The 14,897-nt window shown below is 51.2% G+C and overlaps 1 protein-coding gene across 1 annotated transcript in view; it reads left to right on the top strand.

Moving 5' to 3' along the window:
- Positions 1–14,897, top strand: part of snd1 (staphylococcal nuclease and tudor domain containing 1) — a 160,286-nt gene that overhangs the window by 12,007 nt on the left and 133,382 nt on the right. Inside the window, exons 6-10 of the mRNA XM_086146287.1 lie at positions 1,598–1,689; positions 2,266–2,424; positions 2,510–2,616; positions 2,868–2,958; positions 6,976–7,080. Coding sequence (XP_086002413.1) covers positions 1,598–1,689; positions 2,266–2,424; positions 2,510–2,616; positions 2,868–2,958; positions 6,976–7,080 — 554 coding nt within the window. The remainder of the gene's footprint in view (positions 1–1,597; positions 1,690–2,265; positions 2,425–2,509; positions 2,617–2,867; positions 2,959–6,975; positions 7,081–14,897) is intronic.

The raw sequence follows: 14,897 nt of genomic DNA, 5'->3' as shown, positions 1-14,897 counted from the left end.
CTTTCAGAATTAGCATCATCTCGAGATGTGTGTCGCACGTCGCGTTGTCCGGCCGCGCCGCTCTGAAAATCTGCGAGCGGTTTGTCGAGGAGGGCTCGGATTTGGACGCGATGCCAGCTAAGCGTGTCGCGTCTCTCTGTTCCCCGAGAACATCTGCTTTGGATAACTCCAGCTTACGCTGGCACCATCCATTCCTATCAGGCGCAACGTTTGTCAGAAACCCACTTAATCACCGTCCAGTCTCACAGCGCGCTCAGGATTCTCCAAACTTTTATTTATTTTCCTCCCAAAATTCGGCCGAGCGCGGCGGAGAGTACAGAAACAAAGCTGCATTCCTGGTGTCGCACCAAGAATGCGTTGGATTAAAACTCGGTCTGATTTACAAATAAAAGGAATGGTGTTGGAAATGAGGTTTTGACGGGTTGAACATCTTGTTGCCTCTAACGCTGTTGAAAACCGTTGAACCCCCTTTAATGGAAATTAATTATACACGATCACAGCCCTCTAATCTTTTTCGGAGGGAAACGGCAAACATTTTTACAGCCAGCCTCCAGGGCTGCCGTGTTGTGGATTAATAAATATAGATTTTGCTGAGAGAATCCTTTTTTTTTTTTTTTTTTTTTAATGGACGCGGTGTCTGCAGAGGAGGCCGTGGCTTCCCGATGCTGAGGCAGCTTGTTTGCAGCACAAGTGCACATTTTTATCATTTAAAATTCAAAGCAGTCCTTAAAAGGAACTAGTCCTCTCAAAAATTAATTTAAATTCGGACCAAGGGAAATTTTGCACTGTTCATTTACACTTTCCAATGAGTCTGATCAGCGCATGGAGCCATATCGTTTACATTTCTGCCGCATCTTTCACATGCCGCCTTTTATTGTGCACATTCAATAATAACAATAATAATACATGGGATTTTTATAGCGCTTTTCATGACACTCAAAGACGCTTCACAAGTAAAAAACAGAATTATTGGGAAGAATAAATGTAAAATACAATAAATGTATTACAATACATATACAATAAATACACATACAATAAATGTATTTACAATAAATGTAAATACATTTACATGTATTTACATTTATTGTCCTCATATTTACGTTCTGGTCGTGGATTAAAGCGGCTGCCCTTCGCCCTTATATTTATTTAAAATGAGTTTTGTTCTTATTCCTGGCATTTTGGAATTTAGTTCTCTAGTTCCCTCTTAAATTACACCCTCCTCCTCACTGCAATTTATTTATTGCATTTGGAAGGAAGTGATTTCCTGCTTTGTGTATTATTTGTGATCTTTTAAGTTCAACCAGAGCCTGAAATTTCAAAGTTTGTGTTTCTTGAGGAAGAGTTGATTTGTGTGTTCACTATATCCTGCCTTGTTTATTATTCCGAAGGCCCTTTTCTGCCTTGCCGTTCATTTCCTTTTTTTTTTTTTTTTTTTTTTGGATTTCATTTTCAATGCGATTCCCCCACACCTCTGCACCGGGAGTCAAACGCGGTCAAATCATAGCGCCACTTTTATCGTCAGGTTAACTGATTTTCCTTTTAAGAGTGTGAATGGATGAACGATCACTGAAGCTGCTGCCGTCTCTCCTCCTGCCAGCCATCATCGAGCACGTGCGTGACGGCAGCGTCGTGCGCGCCCTGCTCCTCCCAGACTACTACCTGGTCACGGTCATGCTGTCTGGAGTCAAGGTAGGAGCGTCACCTGGCTGCGTCAACAACACCGTGCAAATAAATGAACGTACAAAAGGGATCTGAGTGTTGTCAAAGTTTTCCCTGCTGTTTTACTTCACTGTCACAAAGAAAGTAATGAGACCGCCGCGCTCCTTGAAGTCTGTTTTTGTTCTAGGAGTGTTATATCCGCCCCGGTAAATTTTCCCATCAATCTCTGCGCCGAGCTTTCGGTTTTTAGCAACGGACCACTCGAGATAACTAATCTTTTTCATCTCCCACTTGAAGATATTGTGGGTCTTTCAAGCGGCGCTGTGTCTGTGCGTTTAGGAAGAGCCTGTCTGCCTGCTGTGTTTACCCGTCTGCCGCTTTGCCTGGCTTGAAAAGAGACCGTAGACCTGATCTACATGAAGGTGACATCGGTTAAAAGAGGATAAGAGTAATGGGAAGAAAAAAAAAAAAAAAAACAAGCGCAGCTGCTTAAACTACTGGGACTTGCGGAAGGTCGACCACCGGAGACGGCGATCCGAAATAAACTCATTTAGAAAACCGAGTGAGTGTTCCTGCGTGTGCGTTTTGCCTTTTCCCCTCCTCCAGTGTCCCACATTCAAACGGGAAGCAGACGGTGCGGAGACGCCCGAGCCGTTTGCGGCGGAGGCCAAGTTCTTCACAGAATCCCGCCTTCTGCAGAGAGACGTTCAGATCATCTTGGAGAGCTGCCCCAACCAGGTGATCCTGGGCACCATCCTTCACCCGGTAAGCCTGGAGTCGGCCTGCCCGAGTCTCGACGCGGCCCGATGGGTTCTTTCTCCCGCACCCGCTGAGCTTTTTCTTCCCGCAGAACGGCAACATAACAGAGCTCCTGCTGAAAGAAGGCTTTGCCCGCTGCGTGGACTGGTCCATGGCGGTCTACACCCAGGGAGCCGAGAAACTCAGGGCCGCCGAACGGTAACCAGCCTTTGGCCGAGCCTTCGCCGAAAACACAACCGACGCGGAGCGCACACACCTACGTCTAAAAGCAGATGTTGGCATTGTTTACATTTTTTTTAATATATTTAAACGTTGTTTCTTAGGTGCGCAAAATATTTTTGCGTCATCATTAGTTGATTTGAATGAGCTCACGTCATTCCTGCTGCTATCAGACATCACGTACGATGTGGTTTTTATTTATCTATTTTATTTATTTATGCTTTGGTCAGATCTGCAAAAGAGCGCAAAGTCCGCATCTGGAAAGACTACGTGGCGCCCACAGCCAATTTGGACCAGAAGGACCGGCAGTTCGTGGCCAAGGTGAGGTCCCGCCGTGGCCCCCGTGATGCAAGCGGTCTTCAGACTGCAGCGGTAGCGGAGGGGACGGTCATTTCCTTTCCTGCCACAACACCACATCTTTCCGCATTCCTCAATATTTTCACATCCGCTGCCACGGTTGAATAGAAACGAGCGAGGGGGCGTAAAAAAAAAAAAATCACTGAAGTTAAGAAGGCTCAACAGCAACTTAGAGGTGCTCCTTTGTCAAATTAGAGCTAAATCGCTAGCGTCCGCTATAGCAGCGACAAAGAGTGACCCCTGAAAGCAATGAACTTAATATATTTGCTTTGCAGGTTATTGGCAAGGGCCTCTCGGAGGGGGGGTGTCCTTAATATCAAGCACCCCTGTCGGCGCACGTTACTTCAAATCATGCGAGACGATGCCGTCCGATAACACGTCGAACTGAATTGTCGCCGTAAGAGAACACGTTATAGACCTAAATGTGTATTTTAGCTCCCCTTCCTTCCCCCCCGTGCGTTCTGACGAGCAGCGCTCTGTCATTCTCTTCAGCCGACACATTTTCCTCCGGGCTCGGAGGGGGGGAGGAAAGGGGAAAAAAAAAAAAAAATCTAATATCCTCAAAGTTCCTGTCATATCTGTTTGTCTGTTCGGCCCCTCCGGACCTCGGGATTTTCAAGGGCCTGAAAAATTCATAGCCGGCCGTAGGGTTACACGGAGAGGTGCTGCCCCGGCGGCCGGACTGACCGTTAGCGTCGGTCGGCGCTCCGGGGACGTTTTAGTGGAGAGTGTTTGCAAAACAGAAATTGGTTTGTTCGCCGCAACGGTGCAAGATGATAGCTCGTACTTCCCCTTGCGGTGCGGTCCAACCTCGACTTACGAGCGCATCAACTCACAAGTTCTCCGAGATCCGAGCCGCGGCTCAGCGGATGTTTAGCTTTGCGATCGGAGCCTAGATGTGAGGTAGGGGCGAGCGGGATGAGCGTTTAACATCCACGTGGACGCTGCGGTGGGAAGTGCTACCTACCGCTAGCTAGCCCAGAGAACATCCTGGGAAAAACCCGAGCGAGATGTGCGTGTCGTGGACCGTCCATGAAGAGATGGAGAAGATTTTGATGGTGAGATACGGCGACGTCGAGACATTTCATGGGATTCTGTACGGTGGACGGCAGGAACGTTGACGGGTGAGGCGTTCAAAGATGGTTGGGGGACGATTTGATGGTTTTCCAAAGAGTTTAGACATCAAGTGGAGCAAAGTGTGCATGTTACATTTAGCATCACGTTGTAGCATTAAGGGCGGAGCCATTGAGTTAAGGATAAAAATGATAAATGCCCTTCTTTTTTAAAAACACATAACAGATAAGTAGCGTTTCGATGTATTTTAATGCCTCAGAGGCTTGGAGATGGGGACCAAAACTCCATCGGCGTGTCCAAAAGACTAGCGAAGGGGGACAAAAAGGCCCCTCCGGTATGGCTGGAATCAAAGATGGCCGCCGGCGGGACGGGAGCCCTCAGAAACGGCCCGAGGACCAAGGGGATAAAACTTCCAGCAGAAAAGTAGCTGACTGTTGTGATGGGAAATGTCATGCTGATCCTGCTACTTTTTGAGCTGGTTAAAGGCTAAGTACATATTGGACAGTCAAAGGTTACTCGGGCCTGTCATTTCCTGTCACGCTCGTCCCGGTGACATTTGCCGGCACCGAATCCCGCACCGACTCCCACGGGGACGTCCGTCCGGCGGGCCCGTCACCGTACGCCATTCGGCCGTCCGCGTGCGCTCTACATTTCACTTCTCATTACCTGACTGATGGAGAGGCGGTGCGGGTCCAATCCCCACAAGTCTGTCCTGCTGACGCATCTTCTGTTTTTCCCCCTCCCACCTCTGCTGGGCTCAGAGAAGCAGATGTAGGCCGTCTCCTGAAAGTCTCCCTCGCTCACCTACCTGCCAGGAGACGGATGTGATGTGACGCGGTGTAAACCTCTACCAGGAACGCCACGGCCATGTCACGTCGGATCACCGGCGTATCGGCGAACGCCGCGGGGTTTCTAGAGCGAGCAAATGAATCCGGAGTGTGCGGCCCCGGACGTAGGTTCCCCCGCATCGCGCCGCTTTGGGGGCCGACTGAAATTTTTATTTTTAAAACCCCGTCTTGTCAATACCCGTCCGTGTATATTTACGTTTAAATTCCGATTCTGACGACGTATCAGACGGAGCGGATACAAGGTCAGGCTTTCCAGAGAAGTGAATAAGAAGTAGGGTACCTTCTCACGTGGCCTAGTTTGGAGTTGGAAGGTTTGTTACCTGCTTTTGGGGTTAAGGAGGTGATCTTCCGGTGTGTGTCGCCGCGCCGCAGGCCACATGTCCGCATCGGTAGATGGAGGCGTATCTGCCGGGTCCGCCGGACGGACGCGTTTCTGGATAACGGGGCCTCCTGGAGCGGGTGCCGATGTAGACCACTGCAGATGTGGTGTCGGTCCCGGACAGAGGGGGGCAGTAGAGCCCCACCGCCCGGCCTCCCGTCAGGACAGTGAGTCATCCAGCCTGCTTATCTGTCTCCTCTGCCTGCTCAACCCTCGTGGCAACTACTTTGTGGAGACTTCTGGCGCTATGTTTTCATTTTTGTTCCCCATCTCCCCTCCGTCGTCGGCTCCGTCCGTCCGTCCGTCCTTGCGATATCTGCCCCGCGATTTTCAGCCCCCGGTTTCTCCGGCGTCCCCCGTCCCCACGCTTGGATCCGTCTCACCTCGTCCGACCGATAATTAGCCAGCGAAAGCTCCGGCCATTTTCTCTCTCTGGCGCTTTATTCACTCGGTCAGGCTGCACGACGGCCTTGTTACTGTGTGTGTGTGTGTGTGTGTGTGTGTGTGTGTGTGTGTGTGTGTGTGTGTGTGTGTGTGTGTGTGTGTGAGGGCGCTCACCCTCACACTTCCTCACCACACCCTCTACCCCCCCGTCTCTCTCGGCTCCCCTCACGTCTCAGTATCCCTCCCACTCAGCCCAGTCATTAGTGTGTGATGTATTCTGGCTGCAGTGGTGGGCAGCCTATTTAGCATGTGGGCCGCTCTAATTCTTGCTCTCCGGTGGCGAATGCAACGGCAGTCTGATTTGTTTTCATAGAATATCGAGTCTCCCGCCGAGCTCGGATTTGTGTCTGCCGCGCGTTCCGTCGCCAGCGCCACATCATTTTGCCGACATCTTAAAATAAATTTATTTGCGTGTTGCTCCACCACACAGCAGCGGCACGACAACAGCGGTTGATTAAGGCGGGAAAAAAAAAAATAGAATATCGTATTAGGCAATTATTTTAAGAAGCCGACAATACGATTGACTGGGTGAGCGATGAGGCCGGAGGCATCCTGCACCAGACGTAACACTCTCGGATTCCAGAGATGGATTTATGAATTAGCATAAATGAGATTTAAGTTAGTGTGTCAGGCGCGAAGGACCAGTTCAAGCCGGGCTGAAGTTTCAAAGCAACAGTTGCGATCATCTCAAAATAATAACTCGTCGGCTCTGCCGTGTTCATAAGCCGATCGTTGCCTCCGGTGAACGGACAGGTAGCATTTAAATGTCGAACGGAAACGATCCCGACGGTACACTTGTAGATGTCTGCTGACCGTCAGGTAAAACCGCTATGTGATGCTCTCCTTGGCAATCTGTGACGTGGCGTTGTGCGTTCTCCATCTTCTTCTGCGCCTTCACCTCCTGGTGCCAGGTCCTCCGGAGAACCCAACGTCCTCCCGTCGGGACGGCCGGTCTCACTTACTCGCTCAGTCGCTCAGAGGTCGCTCTTTCTTACTCAGTGGTCGTTCCCGCCGCCGGCGCTGGAATAGATCTCTTCCTTTCCATTTCTTCTTCACCTGCGCCTTCACTTCCCATCTTCCACCTGGTCCATCAGCACCCTGACCTGCAGCCGCTCCTCCGTGTCACGCGTTTGCACGGTTCTTTGTTTCCTCTCCGCGATGCAAGGGGCTTGAATCGCCGCCTCCTCTATTATTGCCTTTTTTTAACAACCGCTCTCTCATCCGTCCCTTTTCCAGGTGATGCAGGTGGTCAACGCCGACGCCATGGTGGTGAAGCTGAACTCCGGAGAATACAAGACCATCCACCTCTCCAGCATCCGGCCACCGAGGATCGAGGGAGAGGTACAAACGCACGCCTTTGCGGTCCAAAGCCGAGCGCGGTAGTTTTCCCGCAGCGGTCGGGTGACGTTGGAAGTCGCTTGGCGAATCCGGCGAGTGTGTGTCGCTGTGCGCGTGAGAGTGTGTGCGTTTCTTCTTCAAGCCGCATAAAGCGGTTTGCAGAGGCCCGTCGTCGCACGACTTGTTAACTACCTCTCTCTGAACCATCGCGGGGGTTATTGCGACCACTTGGTGGCGCCCCTGCGGTTGTGGGGGGGCGGTTGTGGGGAGGCGGGGGGGGGGGGGGGGGGCACACATGCAAACACAATGTGACACTTGCACACACCCAGTGGTTGCAGCATTGCAGAGGGTGAGGCAGATCTTTTTTTTTCCTTCCCTCCTCGCTGCCTCCTTCCCCTCAGAATCACTTGAAGATTCCAGAAACACACCACTTCATTAGGCCACTCGGACTGAAACGAAAGATCGCCCTTTTCATTTCTCCGTCTCCTCCTCATCTCCTCCTTTGTACGGCCCTTCATCCATACATTTGTTGTTATCAAAGTAATGCGGCGTCTCGCAAACGAGGATGTGACAAATCCATCCGGTGAGGATTATGACGTCTTAGATGTGGTGATTTTAACCGTTCCCGCTGAACGCCAATAAACTGACATTGTTGTTATTGCGATTGTGACGTTTCATCAAACCCTCCCCGATCTCATTCAGGTCTTAAGACTTTTAGCAACCTGTTTACACGCTTTTCATCGTGCCACGACAGAGGAGATGTTTATCCACGCGCGTCGCCATGTCGTATCTGATCCGAAATAGAAAAAAAAAAACAAAAGGATTGTTTTCAGCGGCGTAGAAGCCCACGGTGCCGGGTATCAAACTGGCTCATCTGCTTTTTCAAAGGATGTTTTGCTCTGTCTTAACGCTATCGTCGGGCCTCATCTGGTCTTCGTCGCCGCGCAATCAAAACTTCTTTTGTCGACTCCTCCGAACGGCTGTATTCCAGCGTCACGTTCACTTTCTCAGACACCGAAGCGTAAAGTCTTGTCACTCGGCACCGGACCAGGGATTCACTTCTCGCAGCTCTCCCGTGACCTCGAACCGCTCCGAAGGTCGCGGTGACAAAGTGGGATGCAAAGTGGGAAGGTGACAAAGTCGATGCTCAGCTTTCTGGTGTGATCAGTATCCACTCGTACCGGCGATGCGCATTTACAAACACCTTGATTCATCCGAGATGTATCGCCCACACACACACACACACACACACACACACTCTGCTGGCTCCTTATATTCTAAAGGAGGCTTAAGATACCTGAACATCCATTAACTCCTGTTTGTCTGCGAGTTAAAACTAAAAGCTAAAAATGTAATGAAATATTTGTTAAGTGCTCAGAGATTCTCTCCGTTTGGTTTTCCACTCGACTGCTCTCTCTCTCCTCCCGCTCTGCTCTGCTCTGCTGTTCTTACCATCACCTTCCTTTTGTTTTCTTGTTTTTCCACATACTTTAATTTCCCATCCTGTCATCCTCAGACTCCCCAGGCGTGGTTATGTCACCGAGATCCCACCCTGCGTCTGCCGCTCTCCTCTAATGTCACTTTCCCCCGCCCCGCTCCCCCTCCAGGGTGGCCGCGCTGCCGTTTGTTGACCCGCACCGTTGCCCTTCATGTGTGTTTACCCTCCTCGGATCTGTGTGTTGGTAACGAGCTCGTGGGCAAACTCCGCCCCCCCGGTCTCTCTTGCCTCGCGGTCGCTCTCCGGGTAGGTCTTCCCCCTGCGTCGGAGAGTCTTTGCATCAGAAGGTTGTCCGCCAGACCCTCTCGGATACGTTGTTGCCAGGGCGATTGAAAACCCATCGGATGCGTCAGCCTCCTTTCCATTCCTTGGGTTTCGACGCAGCGTTGTATCTCTCGTGTTTTCTCTGCACGCCGCCCGCCCGCCCGCCCGCCCGCCCTCGTGCATCTGAGTCAGCGTACACTCAACACACAACACGCTAACACGTCCCAGGAGGGGCCAACCCAGATTTGTTTTTGTTTTTGTGTATTTAAACCGATAGGACATCGGCGGCATCGATCTGTATTTTGTGTTTTTCGATGTCGGCGCCGCCCCCGGCGACTCCAGGTTTTCTTTGCTTTCATTAAATAGCGTCTGCCGGAAGAGACGTGTGCAAAAATGAAAAGCAAACGCGTCCGCGGCCCAGCCTCCGGTCTTTTGTAAGCTTTAACTCCCGTCTCTGTTTGCCCACCGTCGCCATGGCAGCAATGCAGAGGTGTGATGGATGGCGCTTTGCACGAGCCGCGATGAGCCCGTGGACTCGGAGGTAGAATAAACACATCTGCAAAGTCTCTGAGAACCGGCCCTTTTTAACGGCCTCACGTGCGAAACATCGATGGCTGCTGTTTTGAAATCTGGATCAAACGTCGACACGCTGAAGAAGAATCATCCGCTTACAAGTTGCGCGCTAACGCGACGTGATTCGTTCTACGTTAAATATAGATTCATTGTGAACAGTAGCGTTTGCTCTTGCTATCGGGCCGTAGCTCCGGAGAGGTCACGGCAGGGATTCCTCCCACGGAAGCTCGCCGCGCCGACACGTCGGCTAACACTCGTCGCTAGTGAGCCGGCTCGATGCTTTTCCAGCTTTTCCGGCGCGGCGGAAACAGACGCGTAGACGGTCATGGCTCGCAGTGCGGCTTACACACCGACGGACATGCTTGGTTAAGCCGCGGTAGCCGATGCCGGGGAAACACCTCGGACGTTGCGTCAGCTAACCCCGGAACGCGGATAACACACCGTAATGCCTGTTAAACACACACACAGCCACGCAGCCCGTGTCTATCCGTGCACTACCTTTAAGTCCCATGGAAAGCACATTTTGGTTTGCGACAATGTGTGTCTATTGGGATTTTCTTTTGCCAGCTGTCATTATTATTCTTGTCTGTCTGAAAGTGTGCACTCTATGACTGTACATTCTGCAAGCCTGGCAAACACTGTGCAGGCGTGTGTGTGTGTTTGTGTGGGTGGGTGTGTCTGGTTGTGTGTCGTGCTCAGGGTTACGGAGGGCAAATGCGATGTACGAGTGCACTGATAAACTGTGACAGTTGTTACCAAAGCCAACCCCTGCTCCTTCCTCTTCCTTTGCTTAATGCTTTTTTTCCCCCCTCCGTCCTAACACACTCACACACTCTTTCCCGTGATCACGGTAATCGCGTTCGGACGGGCAGATTTCGTTTTCGGTCGCCGGAGACGTACGCTTTGCCTCTTCCCTCCCCTCCCCCCTTTCCTCATTTCGGTCCCCCCCCCCCCCCCAGTGCTACCGCTATGGCATATCTTCAAATTTGAGTTATTTTCAGCTCGGGAGTTGAAGTCAGCGTTTTTCTCTCTCTCTCTCTCTCTCTCGCCGTTCCCTCTCTTCTGCAGCAGGACAAGCCGAGTGTAAACATGAGTAGGGAGGGATGTTGGTTCCTCACAATGACTCATTGTTTCGCCCGCCCACTCACTCACGTACTCACTCCAACTCTGTTTGGATGTGTTTGTGTCCGTCCCAGCGAAGCTTCGTGTCTACACATGCCTTGTTGTCTTCATGTGGTTTAAGTAGGGTTAAGGACGGTGCTGACAGACTGCGGTGAGAGGTCAACCAACCGTCTTTACATAAGCCATGCCGAGTGCGCCTCCATACAGCCCTGCTTGTCTAACTCCATTTCCTATTGTATGTGTGTTTGTTTCACAAGTGTGTCTTCATCAATTCCAGCTGCCATTGTTCATCCTCTCTGTCTGCATCTCCTCATTATCTCCCGATCCCCTCCTATGGTCTCGTTTTTCGCCGTGTTTTTATTCGACATCGGCGTCCGTTGCTAAGCAGTAACCGTGTCGGTGCACGCCTCCCACCAAAGGTCTGACAGCGAAGTGAATCCGCGGAAGTCTCGGCTCCTCTTAGCGCGCAACGTTCGTCTACGCTCGTAACTGTCAAGAGAAAGCAGGCGGGCTCAGGTGTAGAGACGTCACCCCGTCCAGCGAGGAGCTCCTCCTGTCTGAGGACAGACCCGGGATTCAGAGGTTTTTCATTCATTCATGATCTATTACGACCGGTCGACGGTCGTACGTAGACATCCAACCGTTCACCCTCTCATCCACACGTCTGGACACTGTAGGGTCAATGTAGGAACCCCACGCAGCAGACACGGGGAGAACATTCCTTCTAAATGAAACATTTCTGCGGAAAGTTTGAAGATGAGATTCCAACCAAACTTAAAAAAAACAACAAAAAAAACCCCAAAGCCGTCTCCAACTCACACCCTGCTCCATCATGGCTAATATTTGCAGGCATCTGCTCCAACTCCATTGTTGCCCCTGCGACTTTTTCTTTTCTTCCAACGCTCTTCCTCCTTCCCCTCATCCCTCCTTCATCCTGAGTTCCGCATGCGGTCCTGACGTGTCCGGCGGGCCAGGCTTTGACCCCGCATTTTGGATGGAGATGACAAGATAGCTTGGCTCGCCCGCTTGGTGATTCACTGGTGCCCCCCTGGCTGGACCGAGGAGATTGGTGGAAACCGCGTTGCATCACTCGATAGATTTGCATCCACGAGGTTCCTCCTGTCGGGGGAAAAGTGTAAGGGCTTGGCTTGTTGGCGTGGCGGAGGAGGATATCACACGCCGCTGTACTGATGTAGCCGAATGCAAGGTCTTTAAGAGCGCAGGTGTTTGACGAAACCCTTTTTTAAATGAGACCTCCAGAGACGTGCGTTTCAGATCATGCCGTACTCGGACTCGCACCCGATACGTAGCACGAATGGAACCGACTTCTCGGCGGCGATATCCTGTCTTTTTTGTAACACTGCGGGGCCGGTCAGCCGCGATCTCGCCGTCTCTGTAAACCCAAACAAGCATATGCTGAGGGCTGGCGTAGCAAAGCACGGCCCTCGTAACGCCGCCGTTGGCTGCTGCCTGTCTCATCGCTTTGGCTTCTACATCTTTTTGAATCTGCTTCCAAACCCGTGGTCACGCCAGTCCAGTCTGTGTCTCAATCGCCCATTTCTGTTCTTCAATTTGGGGAATTATGTCGCGAGCGCGCCTTTCCTCTTTGATTTCTGCGCGCCGAACGGCTCTGTCTTACATGCTCTGCTCTTGCCTGGAGAGATGTGCGCCCTCTCTGCTGTCATTTAATGTTTACGCATGCATGATTGATTCATTTTGTTGGGGGAACAAAAGCCATTGTTTACTGCTTTTATTAATGCCTCTGTTGGGATGCGCACGTCGACCGAGTTCACCTAAAATGAAGCCGTAGATTAATAACACGCCGCTTAATCCGTTAAATGCATTAAAAAAACAAAAAAAGCGTACGCCGCCGCCACGGTACCGCAGAATACCAGAAAGCACAACGTGTCCCCGACAGACGGGTTCACCTTTGACGTTCCAGAAGGTGCAAATGCTCCCAGCGGTCGTTTCCACACATTTGCAGCCCGCCCCCCCTGCAGCCCTGCGAGACTGTACAATCCAGCCAGCGTCATGCCTCTGCAATAGTCAAAGATGATTCCTGAGCAGAAGCGGGTAATTTGGAACGAAGGGAATTTACCCCAAATAGAACACAACTCCCCCCGAGGATAGCGAGAGCAAACTGCTGTTATTAGGTCACGGTTGAGACACAGCGATGACTACGTGCTCTTGTGCTCTTTCTGTAACCTCCCGCAGTCGCATTAAGAGTTTGTGGGTGACGTGCGCGGAGCTCGTCTTGTCAGAGTGATGATGCTAATGTCGTCCCTTTTCTCTGTGTCTTTGGGCTGGAACTTGACATTGACTCTGTCATAAAATGATTCAGCTTCATCCTTTGGCGCGTTCCAGACACGTCTTTCCAGCCCCCTCCGAGTTAGCACGGTTGATTTTTCATCGCTCATTAACTCCTTGAATGACGAGCGGCGGGGAACGCCGGAGGACCCGCTTGTTTCGTATGACATTGCGACCGATGGCCGCTCGCAGCGCCGACCGTTCGCGGCGATCGATCGTCAGCCGCGCGTCCGTCCCGTCTTCCTCCTGGCTGATGAATTTCCGGCTCCTGGACGGTGTTTACCCACCTTATCCTTTTCCACTACGTTCTTGATTAACCTCCTGAGAGACTGACGAGCAGTTTTTCTCCCCCCCCCCCCCCCCCCCCCGCCCACATTCCCGCTACTGATGCCTAATTTGCAAAGAGTGCTGACATTTGCACACCCAGTCCTCTGCGACATGGCACAGTTTGGTATTCACTTTGAAACTCATTAGCAAAAGTATTCTCCCCCCTTCACATATTCAACTCCCCGTCTGTTCATCCTGTTGATATTTGTCAAATTTCCACCCGGATTGACTGACGGAGTGAACGTCTCTCTCGTTAAAGCTCCCTCAATATGTCATGCGATTATAATGTAACCTTAAGAAAATGTGCCTCCGAATGTGCCGTTTCCATTAGAGGCTGTCAGTTTATTAAAGTTGCCCTGCTCCCCCTCCCCCGTCACCGGGGACGAGGGGTGAATACCACTGCTCGGGCGCAAAATTGAAGATGCCTGGCTGGCGCCGCTCCTAAAAGGCCCCGTTGTCCCAGTGCAACCTACTTGGTAGGGATGAAAGACCCCGACAATAAGCCCTGGCTGACACAAAATGGAGGACGTCGGCTCTTGGCTCAGCAAGTGGGGGATTTCCACTAGCCAAGTGTGAGATTAACTCACCTCCGAGGTTTTATGCCGCGCTGACTCAGCTAGTGTAAGTATAGAGGGGCCAGAGCGGTGGGAGCCCAAAAAGAAACACAGAAAGCCATTAAAGTTAAACGTTATGAGATTCCCACAAAGGTTAAAGGGAGTCTGTCGGCACATGGATCGAGCAGTTTGGCGTTAACCTGTCTGGGCCCGTGTGACGCAACCCCAGCTGGGAATTTATGAAATATCTTGCTGTCCAGCAACTACTTGACCCTAGAAATTCATAGCAACCCACACTCACCGGCCTCTTGCTCTGGACTATTTTGGTCTGTATCCTGCAGATGTTTTTACATGACCTTCACTAAGTGAATCTCCTGCTCCAGCCAGTCCTCGATCCTTTCAGGACATGTGTTGATTTAGATTTTTGAGGTATGGCATTTTTATCTCTTTAGAAATCAGCCTGTAGGAAGAGGGTCTTCACGTAGTGGATATGGCCAGCACACACACACACACACACACACACACACACACACACACACACACACACACACACACACACACACACTGTGACAGACTATCATGATGATACTCATTGGCCCAAAGTATGGGAACGCCTTTGCACTATCAACCTCCTTGAAGTCTGAGCATACAAGGATGGATCCAAGCCTCCATGACAAACCTGGTCTCTATGACTTCAGTTTTACACCAGGAGTCAAGACTCCTGATCGGTCGATGCGGCTGCTCACGTAGCCAATTGCATGCCTCTAATCCAGATTTTAACCTTGGCCATGAAGATTCATTATCTGCAGCGATCTGATCCCCCCCCCCCCCGGCCCAACGCAAATGTTTCCGTAAGACCGCAAAGGAAATGAAGGTGTTGCTTTTGGCCCGGGGACAGGAGAGCTAACATGAAATCGTTGAGGTCGGAAGGTCTCGAACTCAAACAAAGCACGGTAAATTTGCTTTCGTTGGGAAAGGAGGAGGAGGAGGAGGAGTTAGAGGACATTGACCGGCGGCCTCCTTTGGAAAAGCAGATTTACCATTTAAACTTCCAGGGCCTGAGATGCTCTCAGGTTCCTCACTTCATCAGCTCCACGAGAGCCTGAACCCGAGGCGCCGCCGGCCTCTTTTGTGTTCAATTGGCTGCGGTCCCCGACATTCGGAATCAACTCCTT

Source organism: Fistularia commersonii, chromosome 5 (genome assembly GCF_037954325.1).
Source record: "Fistularia commersonii isolate RoL2024-O1a breed Wild chromosome 5, RoL_Fcom_v1.0, whole genome shotgun sequence".
NCBI lineage: Eukaryota > Metazoa > Chordata > Actinopteri > Syngnathiformes > Fistulariidae > Fistularia > Fistularia commersonii.
Note: the sequence above shows the minus strand (reverse complement) of the source record. Positions and strands in the feature narration are given on the sequence as shown.